The sequence below is a fragment of the Alligator sinensis genome, unplaced genomic scaffold (assembly GCF_000455745.1).
Source record: "Alligator sinensis unplaced genomic scaffold, ASM45574v1 scaffold535_1, whole genome shotgun sequence".
NCBI classification, from domain to species: domain Eukaryota; kingdom Metazoa; phylum Chordata; order Crocodylia; family Alligatoridae; genus Alligator; species Alligator sinensis.
The window spans coordinates 1,274,016-1,297,870 of NW_005842157.1; the positions used below are offsets into that span (position 1 = coordinate 1,274,016).

Here is a 23,855-nt window from a genome sequence, read left to right on the forward strand (position 1 = left end):
ACAAGATGTCTAAAGAACCAGCATATGTTTGTCTATGGGACATAGCTTGACAAAGCAGCAATTTATCTTTAGATATTGTCAACATTTCCCTCCTTGATGTATCATTTACACCCAACACTTATTAAATTTGTCATTCTAAAGGTTTCATCTTTCTTTGCAAGTTGGTCTTTTGGATTTTCACCCACTGAGACTTGGAATGAACTTCAAAGGAACTTAAACCTCTCAGAGCAAGGTCTAAGCATCATTATAGAAACCTCTGATCTAAAAAGAAAATAAGTGATAAATTGTATTTAGAAAGGGAGAGAGAAAAATGCTGAAATACTACAATACTATTACATAAATAGAAGGCACACTCTCATCCTGAATGTACTTTCCAATTCTGATAGCCTTCCCACACAAAATGGGTCTCTAGAAATAGAAAAGGTCTAGAAAAGGGCACTAGAAATTATCTCAGGCATGAAAACACTTCCACTCAGAAGGAGATAATAATAGGTTTAGATCTATTTGGTTTAGAAAGGATACTAATAAAAGATGACATGATGCAGGTATAGAAAGTAATGAACAATATAGAAGTGGCCAGGTGATGGATTCTATTTATTTACTCTTATAACAGAAAAAGAAAAGGTCATGTAATGAAATTAAAAGGTAAAAACCCACACATTAACAAAAATATTTTCTAATAGAACACAAACTACTCACAGCATCCCATGCTACAGTACAGTGAGGCAAAAAGGATGAGACCTTTATACAATCAAACAGGTCCACAATTAGATTAGCTAAAATGTATAACAGATAGAGAACTTCATGCTTCAACATAAAGCAAACTCTAAAAGGCTGAAGAAGGAACCTTCCTGAGGCACAATCTACAGGGGGTTAGAGTAGAAGAAAAGATTTACATTTTCCTGTGAAGCATTCGATACAGCCATTGGATAGACCAAAATACTGGATTAGACAGACCAACAATTTATCATGTGATAGGCATATCAGCTTTGTTACCATAACTCACGCTATACAGCAAGGGCCAGGAAATATTGTTCAAGCTGATACTAATTCTCCAGTGTCTCTTGCATCTTTTATACTCTTCCATATAAGATAATGTAATTGTCCCCATATAAAAACAAGTACCAGTACGATAAATGTTACAGGCATTCTATTACCACTGAATTATTCACCCTTATTCATTATATGTTCTTATCTAACAACAACAGAAAAATTACCCTTAATTTCCCACAAGAGTAACAGCAACACTAGAGAACATTTTCAGAGGGAAACTAGCTTCTTTAAAAAAAACCCAGCATATCTTGAATAAAGCTGGATTTTAAAAGGAACAGCTCTAAACTTGTATTACAATGATACTGACACTTTCTTCATTGAAATGCACAGTTTTTTCTGCCTAAAAGCATGAACACGTAAACATGTATGGGATATTTTAATTGGTGTGTTTCTCTTATAATATGCTCCAAGATTGTAATGCTTTATAGTGTGATACAATATAACGGGAATGCAGTGGGCTAGATCCGAGTTCCCAAGAGCTAATGAAATAATTCCAAAGGACTGTTCAAATTCGAGCTGCATGTTATCCTTATTCCAAGGATTATGTCCTTTGTGCTCAACCTTATTAAGCAGTGAAGGAAGAAGGGGTAAAGTCTCTTGCTAAAACTCTGCTCCAACTGAGACTACAGGCACAGCAGATTTGGCAGAATTCATCACCCAATCCTCCCTCGCATGAGCAAGTGGACAAGAAAAGGACATAGAAAGGAAAACAGTGAGGGGAAACCCTGACTCGTGTTCATTAGATTCAAGAATCAGGAAGGAGCTCCATCAAATGGATGAATTTACCCTTCTATCTCCCTCATTGCCCACACACACAAAGAAGCAGTGTGAGGCAGGACAGAATTGTGACTGAGCTAAAGTTCATTCTCTGCTTTCTTCCTTAAATTGTGCAGCTATGGACCACCCCTTTCTTGAGATAGATTGCACAGGTGGAATACCCTGGTCCTTAGTGGTGACTCCACATACAACACATGAGGGTATTTTTACAAGTTTCTCAGCCCTTGCAGTAGCTAAAGAAATATTGGAGCTTTTAGATTGGAAAGTGAAGGACAAAAGGGAGAAAGCAAAAGTACACAGGGGACAGAAAACCATCAGATGTAAACAAAATAAATAAAAGGAGGTGATATGTACTAATTTAGTAACTGAATTCTACCAGCATGACTTGAACAAGGACCAATTCATAAAATGATCATATGGTACTATTTATAAAATGAAAATCAGGGCAAAAAAATTTAAATAAAATCCAAAAGAACATTCTGCATCTCTGATGTTGTAAAACAATAATTTATTCAATAGATTAATTCATGAAGCAACGTATGTGTGATTTTTAACCTCCAGCAACTCCACAGCATTGCATAAGTGTATATTCACAAGAACTGGGGAAAAATAAGCAGCTGAGTTGACTAGGCATTTCTGATTAGATTTACATCGTACTATGTACATGCATAGCACTTTACCGATGAATAGAAAGATAAGCCCCCAGCCTTCCTGCAGTGTAATTAAAATAAACATTATAAAAACAATTTCAATAAAAGGTGTAAAAGTGAAAATATGGGAAGCTTTTCTTCGGGAACGTAGAGCTCTTGTGGGAAAATGTATTAATTTGTTACGTTAGATTGCTTTAAACATGCATATACTTTAGAAGTCTAATTTGGTGAAATATCAGTATAAGGTTTTTAAGAAGACATGTATATCAGAGAAGAGGTTTGAATGGGGAAAGCATCATTTTTGGTGCAGAAACAAAATACTTTTCCCAGCCTAAAAACAGCATGGAAGACAACATAAAGAACTAGAATTCCAGTTCAGGAAAGCACTTAAATCCTACTGGCTTCAATGGAATATCAACATGTGCCCTGCTTAATGATGCCCCTTTCCTGATCTGGGATCTAGAGTGGAAGAAGAAAACAAAGGATACAGAGGGGCAGAATACTCGTGCAGAGCAAAACGGAAAACAGGAAATTATATGACCTGAAATGGAGGCAGAAACAGGCTTGTGCAGAGCCTCAAAAGTGAGAATCAGAGCAGGATTGAGACCCTGATGCAGAAGCTGAGCGAGATCCAGTCAAGGAATGCAAACATGAACTCAAGATGATCCAAACAGTGAAAGTGGGGATTACTTTTTGAGAAAGGTTTTTCCATTTATTGTAAATTGTAGTAAGGTCAGAAAGTAGAGGATCAAAAAGTAAGCTCATTAAGGAGCACATCTGTGAGGGGCCAGCAGGGGAGATCATGCCCAGAGGAAATCAACCTGGGTTCATCAAAGGCAGGTCCTGCCAGACCAACCTGATGGCCTTTTATGACCAGGTAACTAAATCCCTGGATGATCGTGTCGTTGTGGATGTAGTCTTTCTGGACTTTAAGAAGGCCTTTGACACTCTCTCTCACCCCATTCTCATTAGTAAACTGAGCGACTGTGGCACTGATGCCTACACAGTTGGATGGGTCAAAAATTGGCTGATGGGGCACACCCAGAGAGTGGTGGCGGATGGGTCGTACTCGACCTGGCGGGATGAGAACAGTGGGGTCCCCCAGGGCTCAGTCCTGGGGCCTACACTGTTCAACATCTTCATCAGCAACTTGGATGAGGGGGTGGAAAACATGTTGTCCAAGTTTGCCAATGACACCAAGATGTGGAGAGAGGTAGGCACACTCGAAGGGAGAGAGAGGCTGCAATTAGACTTAGACAGACTACAGAGGTGGGCGGATGGTAATAGGATGGGGTTCGATGTAGATAAATGCAGGGTGCTGCACCTTGGGAGAAGGAATCCACAGCATACATACAAGCCAGGGAGCTCCCCCTTGTGAGCACAGAGGCAGAAAGGGATCTTGGAGTCATTATTGACTCCAAGATGAACATGAGCCACCAATGCCAGACTGTATCCAGCAAAGCCAACCACACCTTGTTGTGCATCCAAAGATGCATCTCAAGCCGGTCCAGAGAGGTGATACTCCCCTCTACGCGACATTGGTCAGGCCTCAACTGGAGTACTGCGTCCAGTTCTGGACACCACTTTAAAAAGGATGTGGCCTGCCTTGAGAGGGTTCAGAGGAGGGCCACCCACTTGGTTGGAGGGCAAAAGGGAGGCTGAGGGACCTGAACCTGTTCAGCCTCAGCAAGTGGAGGCTGAGGGGGGATTTGGTGGCTGCCTACAAACTCGTTAGGGGAGATCAGCAGCAAATAGGAGGAACCCTATTCTCCCCAGCAGCACCTGGGGTGATGAGGAACAGTGGCCAGAAGCTGCTAGAGAATAGCTTCAGGTTAGAGATTAGGAGGCACTATTTCACTATCAGGGTAGCTAGGATCTGGAACCAACTTCCTAGGGAAGTGGTCCTCGCTCCTACCTTGGCTAAATTCAAAAAGAGGTTGGATGAACACCTGTCTGGGGTCATGTGATCCCAGCGTGTGCTCCAACCAGTGGCAGGGGGTTAGACTAGATGATCTATTCAGGTCCCTTCTGACCCCTAACTACTATGAAACTATGAAGTTACAGTATGCTAAGGAAGGCATGGACAAGGCATATGAGATTTTAAGCAGTAAGTCTATAAAGGAAAGTATAGCTTTTAGAAAAGTTAAAAGGGAGCTGATCAGAAAAGTTTCAATGAAAAGGTCTTTTTCAAGAAAGACAAGAAGTCTTTTCATAATTTGTTTTGTGTTCCAATAAGTATAAGAAGCTCTGAAGTTATTCAGAAAATTTAGGCAGGAACATTCCCAGTAACAAAAGGAATACGTTCATTGGGTGAGCAGAATTATCAGCACTAAGAAGAAGAGGGAGAATTTGTTGAGAGATAGATGGATGAAGACCACTCAGGTTATGAGCCTGGCTGGTTGAAGGCTACGGTCATGGCCAGCAACTGATAGGCAAAAGGAAAGAAATGAGGAACAATATGAGAAATTTCCATTTTAAGTTAGTGGTGGGACACCTGGGCAGAAATGCAATACTAAACAGAGGCCGCATCTAGACTAGCACGGATGTTTTGGTTCCCCAGGGACAAGAAGCAGTGACACACTGCTGCTTCTTGTCCCCGGGGAACACCCATGCCACACACCCTCTGGCATGTGGCAGGTTATCCCGGGTGCGGTAGTCAGGGCTGGTGGCCAGAGAAGCTGCAGCCACAGTTCTCCTGCAGATGGGAGTCTGGCCTGCAGCTAAAGCGTGGCTCCAGCAGGCCAGGCTCCAGTTTGGGGGCGGCTCGCACTGCAGCCATGTGCACCAGCTAGCTTTTTTTCTGTGAGAGTATTTCACCCCAGGATCTCCCAGGGTCAAAAAAAACCCCTGCACTGCAAGGAAGAAGTGTGGCAAATGCCTGAATGTGCGGTGTGTGGCGCCACAGTCAGATATGCAGCCCCACCTACCGGACAGCCACACTAGTCTGGACACGGCCAAAGATGGTAATTGGTCAGAAGCTGAAAAGGCACTTCAGAGTTTCAGAAGAAACAGTGTAGATGAAATCTCAAGACTAGATAAGGTTACTGGAAACAAGAATGAAGGTCTCAAACAGAGAGGAATAAAAGGAAGAGCCTCCAACAGATGCACCGAAAGAATTGTTACAATGGTAGAAGGAGAATCAGGAAAGCACAGAGTGACAACTGTCAGGGACAGAACCCATGGGACAGGAATGATCGACTAGGATAAGAAAAGAAAAGTCTTTAGTTATGGGTAGTAGTAAGCCAACAATAATCCTTGTTAGAACATTCTGAGTGGAGTGAGTAGAAACTAAAAAAAACAACGAGATCAAAAAGAGAATTAAAGTGGAAGAGTTGAGACAATAAAAACAGCTCAAGGAGATAAGAAAGAAGACTACAACAAAAGTGAAGATAAGGGGATGAGGAGCAAAAGCTGGTGTTCCTTATGGTAGAAATTACTTATAAATGGTCACAATCAAAACCAAATTCTTTTCTTGCAATGCAGGACATGCAGACTAAAGGATACAATTTGTCCCATAATAGCTCTTCCTCTCTTGCTCTCATTTCAGTTTAGTAAGAATAGACATTCTTATGAATTTTAAATGCAACTCTAATTGGGCTTATAAATGGTAGTCTCAAAAGTATGCATGTTACAATAAACACAAATTAGAAGTAAATTAAACCTTAATTATATCTAGCAAGTTTTATGTCCTAATTAGAAACAGTGTTCCAACAATAAAAGTGACTTACCACCTGAATTAGCTCTGCCACAATTGTCTAATCTTCCTAAACATTCTTTGTGCGCTCCAGCTCCACACTTAGAACATAAATAGCCTTGATAAAATGTTCCTCTGTAAAAGTAAAATTAGGTAGTGATACATTAAGGGTGATAAAGTCTATACATATGAAATCTTTAACATAAAAGAAATAAAAGGGACCTTGCAGAATGTATTAGAAGTCATTTGCTGTGCTGCATAATGATAATAGTTAAGGACCTGAGGAATAGTGGCAACTATCTATGAACAACACGCAACACCAATCTGCTTTACATCATTTCAAGCCATTTTAAATTACAACCAGACAGTTCTTCTGGACTACTAGTAGAATAACACACTCTATTTCAATCTGGCACAAAGTGGCTCTGGCATAGCACAGTACACTCTAAATTTGCACCAAGCACGGTGTAGCTACCTTATCAATGATTTATACTCCAGTTGATCTCACTGGGAATTATGATTTTTTGCTATGCATTTTAGGACTGGATTTATTTTGAGTAAAATCATTTGTTTTCATTTGGTTTTTGTTCTTCTCAGCACTAAAGGCTTTCTTAAATACCTGCCTTGATAGATGTTGGCAAATTTTAAGAATTATTGAGTACCACCCCCAGAGAGATCCATCATCCTGTTGATGAGTATTATCCAAAACAATTTAATTAACTGGAATCTGAACCCAACTGAATTTCAAGAAGTGGGGTTTTGATTCAGTTCTACCCATAGTTTTGATTCTAGTTCAGACTACTAGGAGATGGTAGGAATGGACAGAAATTACATTTGTTATGCCATCAGCCCCTTGAAATCACTCTGAAGCTATGCCCAAACAGAAGAGCACAGCTGCAAAGCCCTCTGATCGCATAACAAATTAACCCTCATTGTATGAGGGTTCAAATGAAGCCTCTCTTAAGTGGAGTGACTTAATTTATTTCTGTCTGAGCTGCTGTTTTTGGATGGGAGACAGAGAAGGCAGGGCAGGGATGTCCCTTCTAGGGTTTTCTCAGCCCCACTGAAGTGGGGGTGGGGGGGGGTCCAGTGGATTGGAGCCCATCCCTTGGGGTGGCTCCAATCTACCCACTTTCCCCCCTGGTCCAGCAGAGCTGAGAAAACCCAAGAACAACCTCCTTCCCCTGCCTTCTCTCCCCACCCCATCCAGAGACAGCAGTGGAGTTTGGAGGGACAAGTTGGGGAGGAACCAGGGGAAGATGCAGCCTCTCTCCACCCTCTTGATCCAACAGCTAACATCTGTTGGATCAGGAGGATCGGTCTAACTCATGGTAATTTCTATGAATCACCATGAATTAGACCCAGGAGCTGCACTTCTGTTTGTGCCTAGTGTGGAGAAGAAGGAGCTCATTTGTATGATTTTCCAGCCCTAAACAGATCAACAATTAGGAACCCAACTGCAGCGGCCTTTGCTAGCACCTTCACGCTGGGCTTAGCTATCTCCAAGATCTTTTGGCTCAGTCTGGAGTCTGCATTACATGGTAATGTAACGTAACACTCGCACACAAGCCCATCAGCTAACAAAGCTACCACCAATGTAAGCCTTGTCGGCTGTAGGGCTGGCAGCTGGTGGGTCAACTCTGGGGCTAGGAGTGCCTCAGTTGATAGGGCTCCCACCACATGGGAGCACTTGGCCACAAGTTCAATTAATGGTGTGATTAGAATAAGTTACAAAGTTATTACACATTTTTGTGGAATAACTTTGTACCTTATAAAATGCAAATGGTTTTATCATACCATTAATTGGTTGAACATGTAGCTAGGTCACACTTAAGGCACAATTACCTGGTTTCTCACCATAAGTGTAACCTGTAGAGGGAGCCAAAAAGTCTGCACCTTGGAAATTAAGTGATTCTCACAAGTTAAACATGAAGAAATTAGTATAAATGTAAATAAATATGAAAATAAGCACTGGCATCTTAATCATGAAAACCCTAGTAGGGTCTCACAAGATATGAAGTATTTTCCATTAATATAAAAATACTGCATTGTAAATATTTTTTTAGGTGCGCAACGAAGCTTTGGGGAGAAAAGGAAGGAAGCATGAATTTGTCTGCCCCCTGGTTCCTCTACATTCCTCCAGTTCAACAACATTGGTCTACTAACAGGAAAAGCCTGTTCACTCATATTTTACAGCTCAGTTTCTCGTATGTTGTGGAGAATTTCACAAGACAGAAAACCTTCCGGCTCCCCCTCAATGCCTGAAACTTCACTCTGTTCTGAGGATCCTGTGGATCAAAAGACAGAGTTCTGCGTGCTGCTTTAGTGGTGCTGGTACTCTAGTAGACAAGCTATCTGAATTCTAACTTCAGGAAGAATTAATTACTATACAAAAACAAAAGAAATGTGTTGAGGAAACAGAAGGAAAAGGAGAGAATAATGCTAAAGAGACATTTTTAACAGTGTGCCTGCATGTTGAGGGTCCAAGATTTTAACATCATTTTTTGTTTGGTAAGGTGTTTTTTTTTCCTATATCAAAAAATATCATTTATATTAGGTTCATTTTATAGCCTCTTTACCTTGAACACATATCTAGCTATCTATACCATTTTCTTACAATCCTTTAAGTATCTTGGTAGAAAATATTTCACTGATAAGACTCACCTCAGAAGCATCTGACAAACTTTGCAGGATGTGACACGACTGAAGGTGTGCATTTTGAACTCATGAAAACTTGTATCTGCATAGTCTGGCCTTATGTTAGACCTAGAAGTAAATGACATAGATAATGCATTTTTATTAAGGACATTCAGAATCTAATGTGTGAATGCACTGGATTATCCAAACCTTTTTCCTACAATACAAAACATGAAGTTACTTTTTAGGATACATCTACTCTGATTGTTAGGGTTTACCTGAAGGCTGCCCTGAAGCTAATGACAATTTGTACATTACTTTGCTTAATCCCCAAAAGCAATTCAGTCCAACTTCAAGATCTCTGATGAACTTCCAAGTTATGTTGTGCCTGTTGTAGATCACGTCCTAGCTCTAGTTTCTGAAGCGCATTCAGAATTTACCAAGGTGAGCAGATCTCAAGCAGAGAGATCCAACAGCTAAAATTGCACAATTTGCCGTTCCCAATGTCTAACCCTTCTGCATTCCACTTTTTTTCTCTACAACCAGTAAGTCAATACATGCAGAGAATGAAAAAAATAGTCCACAATTCCCAGCAGGTATCTTCTTTATAAATAAGATGGACAATGTGGCTGTTTTTAGCATGGGCTACACAGAAAAATACAGAAAAAGAAAAGCAGCTCAGACTGGTAGAGCATGACCTCAAGGTCAGTCCTACATATTGGTATAGAAATGCTCTCACGGAGCACATTAACTGAGAAAGCCACCACACACTAAAAGGATGCTTCTCTGCTTTTTCCTTTTACTTTATGGCCCACTCCAGACCAGGATTGGTGACCCACTTTTCCTTCCAACACTCCACTTGTTAATTCTCAAAACATTTCATTCTGCTGATCACCAGGAACGGTTATGGAACACAAATTAAGAACCACTGCATTAGCTACTGCAATGAGCAAATGCAGGGCAGAGTTAAAATATGATTATCTGCAACAAATTAGATAACAAAAGCTATTTCAGAAGTAATTCTATAATATTTACTGCCCTTTTGTCTAGTGTTTCTTAAATGAGTTTACTATTGCCAACAGATGTCACTATATTAAGCATTAATTTACCCAATACAATACGAGATTACTAATTGCACTTCTAAAATATCATTTTACTGGCAGGAAACATATGTCCACAGGTCTACTGGCTATACTTGTCTTCGAGTTTTTCTTTCCCATTGTTTCTCTTTAAGCAATACTAGCTTAGAGAAAAACCCATTCATCACCTTGCTGCATTGCTAGTTAGTTGAAGTATTTTTAAATTGTATTTAGCAATTAATTGGTTTTTCCTATCATTCTTTCAATCTCAGGGAGTGTTTGTATTTGTGTATTTTTCTCTGCATCATGTCACTACTTTATTATTTTTATTACATAATTTTATTTTTTTTAATAAGCAGCCAACTTTTAAAAAGAAAAAATCATGTCTAGTGTAATAAATTGCTAAAACAACAGGATCATAGATATGCTTAGGTCTATTCTTGTGTTCCAGATACCCTGGGCGAATGCATGCCAGTGGATGAAGGGGAAATGGAACTGGCAAGGGTTAATATGGTTTACTGTCGCAATAAGAATATTTAGGATTCTGCAGATTCCTGGTGTTTGCTTGCTAGAGAGACATAAGTAAACAGCAGAAATCAAACCAGGGAAAATTATGTAAAGAAGGAAGGAAATACAAAAATGTCTAACACTTCTGGAAAGCACCCAAGACGTTCAGAGACATGAATTTACTGGCAGATATTACCAATAAAGATGGTGATATTTATAAGATAAAATTTCACTTTCACATATTATAAGCAATTCGCAGAATAAGAAATATTGAAGCTACAAACTGCAATGAAGCATAACACAGGAAAGAATCCAAACATCAATCTCTACTACCGAATGAAGACGTATGAAAAAACATTCAAAGCAGCAATTGGAGTAGTAAGCATTAACGCGATGATGTCAAAAAGGGAAGTCTTCTCATCCATCTCCTGAATATGAGCATGCTGAAAATGAAACTGAATTCTAACAGCAAATGGGACTTCTCTGCTCTCCTGCTTGTGAATAATCTTACATTTAGCACTGTTTTCTAAATGTCTCTGTGGACATCATCCCAATGCTGTAACTCTGATTAAAAATGGTGATATATACTATCCTTCTAGACTCTAGAGGAAAAAGATATAGATTCTGCACATTATTTTTATACTAATCTTAATTATGGTAGAGCAGTATACTCTTAGGCAGTAAGCTGCTGATGGCAAGAACCACATCTTACTACATATTTTGCACAGAGTCCAGTTCTGACAGGGACATTTTAGATTATACAAACACTGACATACAGTGCTTTAAACAATTCCTAACAAAAACTGGTTCTTTCTTTACCATTTGGTTTCAAACAGGATACAGTTTGTGCAGGCATGTCAAAAGCATTTGCCTCATGCACAAACTCATCAAAGCATTTCTAAAAGATTTGAAAAGCAAATTAAATTAATCTTTAAAGCCTGATCATTTTCTCACTGAAATTAAGGGCAACATTTACATTAACTTCCATTAACAGAGCAGTATCAAGCTTTTCAGTAACAACTATAAGAGATGAACAGAGGGTCAATTCAAATACATTACTTTATCACTTGCTGTTCTATGCAAGCAATTTTCCTACAATCTTTAAAGACAACTCCTAAAAACACACCAGCTAAGAGAACACATTATACTTGTAACCTTTATTATCTGCTTATATTTAAGAACTGATTGTTCCAACATATTTTATAAATTCATTTTAATAATAGTAACAGCTTTCTTTTATCGTGTTTAATAACAGAGAGAAATATTTCCTGTACTACCCAACTAAGCAAGGCAAAAAAAAAATCAAATATGGAAAGGTCAATAATTTTACAAATTAAATGATCATATCAGTATCATTATGGTAAATATGACATCATATAAAAACATCTTTAACACTCCATAGTTTTCCTAAAATGGAAAGCATAACCCAGAAGCTAAGGAATAGTCCTTAAGCAATACAGATCATTTCCTAGGCAAAATTTTTTGAACCTCCATACAAATTAAGCTATAAAAAATAGGCATGCTGAATAAGACAGCAAAAGGGATGCTACTTGGGATGATTTCTGGAACACAATGTAATCCAATTTATATTCAGGAAGCCATCCCAGCTACACCTATTCAAATGCCACCAAAACATAAGGACATCAGGAAGAACTTCACGGTAAGGGTGGCCAAAATTTGGAATGGGCTTCCAAGGGAGGTGGTGCTCTCCCGTACCTTGAGGGTTTTTAAGAGAAGGCTGGATAGGCATCTGGCTGGGGTCATCTGACCCCAGCACTCTTTTCTTCCTAGGCGGGGGGGTGAACTCAATAATCTGTTGAGGTCCCTTCCAATCCTAGCATCTCTGAATATGAATCTATAACAAGAAGATTTCACCAGAGACACAGACTGTATATATCCCAGGAACCCATCATATGTGACTGAACTGGCCTCTCTATTCTTTTTGCCCTCTTCTATAAGAATTATTCCAAATCTGTGTTTTAGAAGGAAGAAACAACTGTTGTAATCTTCCTAAAATGGTGAAGGTGTTCATTCACATATGTAAAAGACTTTTCATAGTGGCCTTTATCCCCACAAAACAGCAGACTATTATTCCACTTAGATTTCTGTGGTAAGCCCCAAATGAGGCAGAGAATTTTTCCAAGGGGGGAAAAAAAAGAACTTTAACATTCATGAATTCCAGTCTATGCAGGAATTTGAATAAGTTTGTCTGACATATCAAGGCAGGAAGATCACTGTCAGAAAACCAAGTATTCAAATTTCATTTGAATTTCTTACAAGATGTTAAATGATATTATAAACGTAGCTTCATCCAAGTTCCTTTTTATTCACATGATGGCATAGACAAAATATTCCTCAAGTCAATGCTTTTTTCTAAAACCAAGGAGTTAGGTCTCAGTCTTTACCTTGGATCTTCCTAAACTGTCACACAGCTCTAATACACTTCAGATTCACTGACATTTAACTCCATTTCCTTCACATAAAGCTATGTTTCCTGATCGCAGCCTGATTGGAAAGAAGAGTCTCCAAAATCTCTAGTCTTAAAAGACACAATCCTCACAAGGTCTTCCACAAGGGCAAGACAGCTGTTCATAAACCAAAGGCATTTTTAAACAAAGTAAACTCTCCCTTTCATACATCTTCTCTCAGGAAGTTATTCTTTTATTTTGCCAAAGCTCATCGCATCTGGAAAAAAGACTAGTGCACGCTAGATGTGTAAAGAGCATTCAAATTATACTTCTGTAGAGAATCAGTCAATTAAGAAAAATAGCATTACTATCTGTCTCAACCAGAAAGCATCTAAAGCTGAAAGTTAGATGGGTCAAGTGCAATGTCACCAAAGTATATCCAACCACAGGTTAAATGGTTTTTGAAGGAATCAGACCTTATTTAACACATTATACAGTGGCTGCTTGTGCAGAAAAAGCAGCAACCAGAAGAGAGGAAAATTGTAAAGCTACCCACCTAGTAATCCATCAACAATTTCATAAAGCTCTACAAGGCTTGACTTATATGCCTTGGCAGAAGTAACTTAGGCAGGAAGATGCTTCCAACACTGATTAATATGAATTCTTTAAAGAAAGAAAAACATTTCTTGTGCCTGATGTCTCCCTGCCTCCTAATATTTTCTTGCATGCTAGTTGTCTTAGACTGGGGATGGACCAGAATATCTAATAGGAATTTGTCAGCTGGTATTTTTTCCCCCTTGTGCTAACCCTTCTCCCCCAATATGACACTAAGAATATATTCCTGAAAGGTAACATTCTGACACATTTCAAGTTTATACATGAGGTGAAAACTTCAGAATTTCAACCAAGGAACTTAAATAAATCATTTAACAAAAAAAAAAAAAAGAGAGAGAGAGAGATCATGATCATATAAAAATAATTTCCCTATACTTTTGAAAACATTTACTTTGCAAAATGTGTCTGGACAAACTCTGAAACCTCATGAACATATATACCACCTACAGGTATTTGTATGGAGAGGCATAGCACAACTCTCTTGAATAGGGGACAAAGTCATAATGTAACAAAATCTCTAGTTTAGTTACTGATCCTTTAGCAGATGCAATATTAAACAACTAACAGTGCAAAGGTACAAATAACATAGTTCTTACTGTGATGACATAGTAAAGGAAAACAATCATAATTTCACAAGATAACTAAGGATATAACACTGAATAAGGGAAACACTTTAAATTAGAAAACAAACCAAAACTCATATTTTCTATTATGTAGTATCCTCTTTAAGAAAATCACAAGCAAACAACAAACAAAAACCTCCTTTTGTAAATACAGTTCAGCACTAACTGTGAGTTTGAAAACTGTTCCACATTTCAATATCTGACCAGTCATGATGCATTAAGTCATTTTGGGTTATATAGTCACATTACATGTCACATCAGATGAGACTGAAATAATGTGATATGATGTACTATGGCAGTATATGTCAACTCACAAATTGCTTTAAAGTATTCATTCCTAAACTGATTTTTTTTCTTTTTTATTTCAATGCATTTCTTTATAAATGATTTTCAAAAACAAGTTACTGTAATCATTTAGAATTTGAGATAAACTATTACATGTGGTAGAAGCACATAAATGTCAAGTACTAAATATTCTGATCTTGGTAAATTTCTTTTTTTGTCCTCTTTAGACTGATTATGCTTACAAGATACTCATTTTATCCTCTGCTACAGCAATAAAGGGATGGTGCTATCATAAATCCAGATTTCTAAATCCTCCCATTTCAAAGGGCCTCCATCAACATAAGTGGCAGAAGGAACCTAAAATGAGTTTCCGCATTAAAGCCAGTTAGCCATAATGTGCACACTGATGTTCTGAATTTGCTGAGGCAACATGCCTACTATTCTCTTTGAGCCCAATCCCACTAACATGTACGCAGATAATGAGCCCGCTCACACAGTCATGATTGTCTTAGCACAGTTGAGCTTCTTTTTAGCTCAGGTAGCTCTCTTTTTAAATAAATCTCCTCTGCAATTTGAAACACAAGCAATTTTCTTCTCAGGCAAATAATGTACCAGCATGCAAAAATTCTTATTTCAATTTTTCTTGTGGAATACATTTTATGTAGATTGGCCCAAATCCCACACCCGTATGATGGGCTAGTTCTATGACTAATTTTTATGACATTCTTTAATAAACCAGTTGATAAAATTACAGTGCACTGAATTCAGTAGCTTTGGAATTTTCAATAATGTGAAGTTTGGAAAATACTTGTCCTTTGCTAATTCAATAGAAAAGCAGAAGTTATAACTTAGAATGTATTTATACAATCATTGGCCAGCCTGTGCCAGCAGTGGACACCAAACAAGAATGCCTTTATTATCATATTTACTCGAACATAAGACGACACCCCCAATAATTAGAGTTTATATATTAAAAAACTATAAATTTCAGGTATTGAATCTAATTATTGGAAGTTTGTCTTGAATTTGTCCATTTCCAACTGCTACATCAGGGAAAAAACAATCTGGGAAGTCAAGTAGCCTTTTTGCCCTCTTAAAATAAATATAGCTGTACTAACTTGCATATAGTACCAATGGACTTAGTTCATCCAGAATTTATACATTTCACCTAGTTTTGAAACTGCTGCAAATTTTAGCACAGGTGCTAAACATACAATTAAGCAACACTTTGGCACCTACAAATGATGTATGATATTAGTCCAAAGCCAAAAGCTTTATGATTTACCATATAGTTGATTGGGCTGGGCCCTTTCAGAGTCAACAGCATTTCAACCATGGAAACGCCAATGTTCAGAGCTGCTCAGTAGGCGTGTGTACTCCAGATACCCCTCACAACGGATCCATGGGTTAATTAGTCCCAACTCATAACTGGAACCAGGTGTTCTTGTCATGATTCATGGGATCCCTCAAAAATGTATATACAGATGAGGTGCAGAGCAACAGTGTCTGGCTCTACCTCCTAGACAGCAGGGCCACACCAATCATGTGCAACAGGCTGAGATACAGGGTGACAGAAGGATTTAGGGACCTCACTGGTGATTTTTGCCAGCCATTTAAGATCAGAGAAGAAACAGGAATCATTGGAAATGAGAAAGAAAAGCGCAGCACAGCTGTGAGAGTGAAGAAGTTAAAATGTATGCAATGTAGTGGCTCACTATGATTTCAAAAAAGAGTCGGCACTGAGGGGGACTGCACTCAATGAGCACTGCCAGACATTTTATTCAAATAGGCTGCAATAACTTATCTTTTTGATATGTTCCAATCTGTGTGTTTGCCCAACATGGGGCCGTGTTTTATAGGCATGCTCAACGCTGGCTGCATTTAGTCATGTTCATAGCTGATTTCCATTACTGAGTACATACTGCTTTTGGGAGAAATTGAATGATAACCAGGGATCCAGGTTTTCTGTTTCCCATGGAAAAACGAAGTAAACTGCAGATTTTGCCTTTAGCCAAAGGCAAATGCAAATTTCTCATTTTACCAGAGAATCCTGCAGATTTTGCCATTTTGCAATGAGCTACCTGCAGGCTAGCAGAGTTCCATCCTGCAGGGAGCTGGGAGAGAGCGGGAGGAAGGTGGAAAGACACGGGGTGCCATGTGCATGGTCATGCACGTCGCTCCAGGCAGCCTGCAAAGCAGCTCCAGCAGGTAAGTGTGGGGGCAGAGGAGGACTGAGGATCCTATAGCTGCCCAGTCAGGTGGGGCTTGGGGCCTGGGGCCACAATGTGCGGCTGCAGGGCCCCAGTGGGGAGCAGGACGGGACTGCAGATGGCTCATCTGGGAGAAGGGGAGAGCCAGCTCCCCACTGCCGTGCGCATTCCTGGAGTGCATGCAGCTGCAGGGAGCCACCCCACTGGAGCCCACAGCAGGGGGCTAGTGGGGGCAGGGGACTGAAGACCTAAGTCTGTAGCCCTGGCAGCTGGGGGCCCCCTCCAGCAGGGCTGGGAGAGCAGGGGCTGTGGGTGGGTGGTAAGAGGCACCAGCAAGGCTGTGGGGGGCTGTGGCTGGGGAGTGAGGGGCACCAGCAGGCTTGGGGGTGTGGTGGGGCCTTTAATTTTAATCACAGATTTGGGGGGTTTAGCAGAGAATTTGTGATTTTTTTTTATCAGGGAAAGCCAGGATCCTGATGATAACCACCATGTTTAATGTTTTCTTGTAAGGGAATGCAAGATGAGGGACATTTTGCCCCCATGCTGATGTGGGGGGGGGGGTTCCCCCCCTCCTGGGGGGAAATGACATTTTCTTGTATTTAAGTAAATATGGGATTATTATTTAGATTTACCATACTTTAGTGCTTTGGGAACTGACATCAGAATCACCAGAACATGGTCTACAATGTTCCTATTATGGGTGCTCTCCCTTCTGGAGTCTTCTTTTTTTTCCCCCATCTACTTTCTGAGGTGCAGCCAGGTAAAAGGCCTTGGTTCTTCATGCTGTTGGCAATGCTTGTCCACATTATGGGAATATTTGAATGTCAAACTCAGTGCCTTTGATGAATGATTTATTGGTACAAAAAACAGAACAGAAAAAAACACAACATAGATAAACCATTAAAAAGTTCACACTAATATTTTAAAACAAGTCATCTCTTCATCATTAACTGAGGCATTAAGTTACTAGCCAATTTCTTTACAAGCTTCCATAACCCCCTTTTATACTTACACAATGTGTTGGGAAGTTTTCTTCATCTATACTTTGGAATAACCTCACATTTGGCTAAAGCAGGAAGTCTTACTCGACTTTCAGAAGACTTCATATTAAAGTGCCCAACAACACATTAGGCAATTTACCATAAAAAAAAATGGATAAACTCCCTGTTCTAATAGTAAAATCTATAACTTTATATCATTTTATAGTTCAATAATATGGGAAAATATTTTTAAAAGGGACTCTTACAACAGTTTTACCCTTAGGTTTCAATAAATCCTACATACCAAAAATACCTGGCTGCTCAGAGAGAAAGTATATCTTCAATGTCCCACAAAAGAGAGGGAGATATCAACCGACAAACACATTGTACTCATTTGAAAAGATTATACTTTATCCCTGAAAAAAAATGTACCTTTATAGAGTAGATCATAATGTCCAGTTTTCTGTACATCTTTCTCTACCCCTCTTTCTCTTTTTCTTTACACATACACCCACACTCCTCTTTCTCCTTTCCTTACATCCACACCCATGCATGGTAGAATAGCATGCAAGAAGCCTGCCATGTAAAAGTATTTAGAAAATAACTGACAATTTAGTGCACCTAAAATAATCAAAATTACTCCTTTCATTTACAGGTACTTTAAGACTAGGAAAAGTAAGTAATCTCAGGGAGAGATTAACAAGCAGCATATAGCAGTGAGTTGAACGGATCAGTAGAATCATTACTATTCTCCTTCCCCACCTTAGCCCTCCCCCCTTCCCCAGTTGGCAATAACACTTTTGCAAAAATCAACTAAAAGCTCTCGGCAGCACATCACTGCTTCCCAGTTTCACTCTTTCACTGGTCTCTGGAGTAATGGCCTTGGGCTACCCCTGAGCCTTCCTGGTAAAGCCTTCTCCTTTCTAATTACTTGTTGAATATTAGCCCCACTGGGACCAATTCACCGCTACACCACTAACCCACAGGACTTTGCATGCTTATCTTTCTATCCTCCATTGTCATTCAAAAACAAACATGCTCTTCTGCATCAACCATCTGAGTTGTTCTAGGATCAGAACCTCCATTCTCTCCACTAAAGCCCAAGTCTTAGCAGAAATCCTTTTCTTACCTATACTATGATAAGGTTACCGTATGTCTGGGTTTTCCCAGACATGTCCTCTTTTTTGGATCCCTGTTCTGTATCCAGGCGGGTTTTTAAAATAAGAGCAAACGTCTGGGTTTTCTGCTTTCCCAGGCTGGCAAGGTGATTGGCTGTCAGGGGTCACATGCTCCCCATGCGGGCTCCAGCAAACCGGAAACGGACAGACAGAGAGGCAGACAGAGACAGAGAGACAGCACGCACGCAATGTAGGAGCTGCATGGGTCTGCGTGGGGAGAGCATGGGTCTGCGGGTCAGCAGTGAGGGGCACCGGCAGGGCAGGGGGCTACAGGTCAGGAGTGAGGGGCATCGACGGGGCTGGCAGGCAGGGGGCTGTGGGTCGGGAGTGAGGGCACCCGGCAGGGCTGGGGTGTCAGGGGGCAGGGTACTGCTGTTTGGGAGTGAGAGGCATTGGCAGGGCTGGGGTCAGTGAGTCTGAGTCTGGAGTGAGGGGGAGCAGCAGGGCTGGTGGGGGCTGTGGCTTGGCAGTGAGGGGAAACAGAATGGACAGGGGCAGGGCATTGGTATGTCACTGCCCCCCAACATCATGTTCCCCCTGGTGCCCCTCAACCCCGCCCATGATAGGTGTCCTCTTTTTTGGACCTGGAAATATGGTAACCCAGGCATCAGCTATGACAGCTTCCCAGGCATCTCTCATTTTAAGCCTTTCATATTATCAGGGATTCAGAAATTCGCATCATACTGGTACAATAAGGCTGCTTTAAAGTACTTATAATCCCAAATATGTAATGCCACCTCTACTTACCTGTCAGGAGAGTAATTAAATCTCTCCTCAGCCACCCACATAATTCAGTCTATTTCCAATTGATGTCAGAAAGTGTTATACATCATAAGTCCCCTCAAGCTCCTGCAACCTGAGTTCCTCCTAGCAATAACCTTGCCCTAGAGTAAGGGCAGAAGTGACTGGAGGTAATGCCATTGGGGTTTTAAGCAGTTTAGAGGTAGCCTGTTAAAATGGACACGCTGATTCTTCAAACACCCATACAGAAAACAACAAATTTTCATTGAGGCCCCCACCTCAAAATATGCAGCTGCTGTTGGAGAAAAAATCACTATCATTTTTTTTGTAAACTTACTTAAAACTACAGTCTAAGTAAGTTTATGAAAGAGGACTGGACGATGAAAAGTAGGACATGAATGCTCACTGGTAAAGCTTAATATCTAACATAACATGCTACTATTTGTATTTGAATATGGTTGTAATTTTTCTGATTTAAATGTGTTCATGCTGTAATAATGTTGCATGCCTTAGTTTCTTTAACTCCGTAACTCCCCCGCCCACAAAGTGTGTGTAGGCAGGAGAGGGGGGGGGAAGGAGGGAAGAAGGGGTTAAGAGACACTGAAACCAGAGTTGCCTAGCCTATCTGACAGAAGACACATCCCTCAAAAAATAACTGAACAGCCCTAATGACTCTTCAACAGGGTGGGATTGGCAAATATCCTTTAGAGGTAAAGCCAGGAGAGGTCAAGAGAAGCAGAGGGAGATAAGCATCAAAAGATAAACCGCCTAAATTAAAGAGTCAGCCTGAGAGCTACAAAGTCTGGTAATGGATCAGGCAAACTACTTTAGGGTGCTCAGGGCTGTAAGGACTGAAGAGAAAACAGCTGAGCTAATATTAGTGTGTTCACGACTGTGTGGACTGGACTGGGGACACAGGAACTGCTTAACTCTTTGGCTCAGGAGGCAAAAACTTCTTGCTTTGGGTCTTTGCCCAAATAAATGCCTGTATTGAAAAAGAACTGTGTGTTTTGCTGCTTGGGGGTGCATTTCTCCCTTTCAAGAGGTAAAGTAACTCTTACAAATTGAACTGGAAGATAACTCCCTGAGGGGTACCACAGGTAACAAAGGAGGGTCATAGTTGGTGTCAGAGTCAGAAGGAGCCAGGGATCACCCCACTTTAAAAGCATCACTTGGGCTGGCTTCAGGGGGTAATGAGAGAGACCAAATAAAGCCAAGGGCTCCCAAGCAAGTATTCTGTGACACTATTCCGATCCATAATCTTTTGTTTCATTTGTCCTGTAACAAAGACCATTTGGACTGGAATATAGGATACTACATGGTGTCTGTATGAATAAAATACATATATGTGGTATAACAGGGAACCTACAGTGCAGACAGAAGTACCAATTTTCGCTGGATCTGGCCACAGAAAGAAATTGTGACCAAACAAGTGCATGGCTACAAACAGCTTCAAAAATGGACAATCGGGTAAAAATCTGGCCCCTCATTGCATGAGGTATCAGATAAAGAAGTTTAAAAATGTAGTGTTTTTGTAACTTGTGTCTGAGGAACTCCCAGCCTGTTGCTGTTTTCAGAATGGGAGTGTGGAAAGGGAGGAGAAGTTCAGTCTGAGGGTTTTTCAGCCTCCTTGCAGGGTGGAGTGGGTGTATTGGACCCCCCCCCACCCAATGTGGGGGGCTCCAACTCAACCACACAACCCTTCAGCACCAGCTGAAAAGCCCCAAGAATGAGCTCCCTCCACTACCTTTCCCCACTCCCATTCTGAAAGCAGCCAGAACTGACAGAAAGCCTGGCCATTGCTGTGGGAACCTGGCTGCAAACTCCCAGCCAGCAGCTAGATTCCCCTCCCCCTGGAACAAAAGCAAACTTCTGTTTGATCTGGGGTAATGGTGCAAGTCAGAACGCTTTGCAGAAATCATTGAGTTACAGCTGCACTTCTGTGTGCACCCACAGTTCCTGTCACTGAGAGAGAAAAATAAAGGGATAAGCAGCCACAGCCTTTTAAGTGAGGTGCCTATTGCTGTGCTAGTAGTCACAGCCTGGGCAGGGCAGAGATAAGAGCCCAAGAGGGTGAGACAAGGGCTGGAGCCCAGGAAGCCAGACCTGGTGTGGTGGGTCAAGGCCAAAGGGACCAGCCAGAGCAGCAGAGATGGAAGCCAGGAAAGCCGGAGCTCCAAAAAGAGTATGGAGGCCTAAGTGTCCTGGTGTTGTGGGACAAGGTGCTCACTTAAGTGATGACTGAAAATAAGTGTGAGGCATAGACATGGCTGTAGGGGAGGTATGGAGACTGTGATTAGCCCATAAGGCAGGAGTAGGCAAAATACAGCCCACGGGCCAGACCTGGCCCACAGAGGTTCCCTTGGTCCTACCTGGCCCACACACCATTTGGTCCATGGCGCATCCCGCCACCCCCTGGGCACATAGCAGGGCTGGGGTGACTCCACAGCTGGACTACCTTTCTAGGCTGCCCAGGTGGTGGCGGCTCCTACCAACTACTGCCGGCACTGGCCCCAGCCCTGTGATACTGGCAGAGACCTGCGTGCACAGACCCAACCCTGTGCTACCCTGAGTCTGTTCCAGACTCACCCGCCCATGCCGAGTAGTGGTGGCAGTGGCAACGGCCAAGCAGAAGCTTCTGCTCAGCACAGGGGAAGAGCAGCCCCTCCACTTCGTCACTGCTGGGCTCTTCTTGCTGAACCAAGAGTAACCAGAAGTGTGTTCCAATGTTCATATATAAAACAGGCATGTGACTTACAAAATGGCAATTTCAGTTTTTATTGTCAATTTTAGTTTGATAAGTATTTTTAACAAAAAAGCTGCCCTGCAGCTCCTCTGCATTGCCACCACTGCACCACTGGGTGGCCCAGAGGCAGTGGTGACTGCAGTGGAGAGGACCTGTGGGGCAGCCTGGGTGCAGACTCCAGGTGGCTGCTACAAGAAGGACCTGGTAGTTGTGATGGGGAAGAGCCCCTTTCCCCTTGGGCCTAGCAGCGGCTTCTGCCCAGTTGCTGCAGCTGCTCAGCATGGCCAGGTGGTCCAGAACAGGTGCAGGGTTAGTACAGAGCTGGTCCACTTCATTGGGCTGAATCTAGGGTGGGTGCAGATTGGGATGAGGTTGGGGCTGTGCATGCAGGTCCCCACCAATACCACAGGGCTGGGGCCAGAAGCAGTGGCTCCTTCTGGCTACCAGAAGGTGGAGCAGGCCAGGGTCAGGGCTAGGGCTGTGCGCTGTTTCATAGATGTTAGGGACTGGAAGGGACCTTACAGATCATTAGGTCCAGCCCCGCTGCATATAGCAGGAAAGACTGCTGGGATTAGATGACCCCAGCAAGATGGGTATCAAGATACTTTTTGAAGATCTTGTGGGTGGCTTCTGGTCACCTTCCACCATGACGACTAAGTTCCAACAATCAATACTCTCTGGGTCCTACCATGGAGCCAGTTACCTTGCCACTGGACTGTAAAGTAGTTGAGGCTGCATTTTCCCACCACTTCTGGGGGGAGCCTGTTCCAAACCCCTGGCACTCAACTCATAAATAAGTTTTTCCTTATGACTAGCCTAAAGTGATCTTCAATCAGTTTGTGCCTAATATTTCTTGTCCTCCCCTGAGGGGCCTTGGTGAACAGATGCTCCCCCAGGCCTTGATGTATGCCCCTGAGATACTTACAGGCTGCCACCAAGTCTCCTCTGAGTCTTCTCTTCTCCAGGCTGAACAGTTCCAAGTCTTTCAGCCTCTCCTCATATGACCTGGTCTCTAGACTTCTGATCATGTACATGGCCCTCCTTTGGACTCTCTTGAGCTTCTCTACATCCCTCTTAAAGCGTGGCACCCAGAGCTGGATGCAATACTCCAGCTGAGGTCTCACCAAGGCCAAGTACAGTGGAAGGATAACATCCATTGCCTTGCTCAAGATGCCTTGGTAGATGTATACCAGTGTTTGATTAGCTCCACCAGCTACAGCATCGCATTGCTGGGTCATGTTCATTTTGTTGTCTATCACAACACCTGGGTCTAGTTTGGTTGTGGTGCTGGCAAGCATAGCACTGCTGAGCCTGCAAGTGTTGCAGATTATATCTCCCTAGATAGAGAACTTAATGTTGTTTACGGAGAAATGTAAAGTTGAGGTCCACCCACCTCACAAGCCTATCCAAGTTGGCCTGTATCGCCAGCCTGTCTTCAAGTGTGACCTCATTTCCCCATAGTTTGGTGCTGTCAGCAAACTTTGCCAGTTCGCTTTTAATACCCAAATCCAAATCATTGATGAACATGATGAAAAGCACTGGTGCGAGTACTGAACCCTGAGGGACACCACTGGTCACCTTCCACTATGATGACTCGGTTCCAACAATCAATACTCTCTGGGTCCTACCATGGAGCCGGTTACCTTGCCATTGGACTAAAGTAGTTGAGGCC

General features: G+C 41.6%; 1 protein-coding gene across 1 annotated transcript in view; it reads right to left on the bottom strand.

Annotated features, from left to right (window-relative positions):
* VAV3 (vav guanine nucleotide exchange factor 3) overlaps positions 1-23,855 on the bottom strand; it is a gene marked incomplete at its 5' end in the record, with an annotated part of 298,809 nt that overhangs the window by 106,291 nt on the left and 168,663 nt on the right. Inside the window, 2 exons of the mRNA XM_025206482.1 lie at positions 6,209-6,309; positions 8,839-8,940. Coding sequence (XP_025062267.1) covers positions 6,209-6,309; positions 8,839-8,940 — 203 coding nt within the window. The remainder of the gene's footprint in view (positions 1-6,208; positions 6,310-8,838; positions 8,941-23,855) is intronic.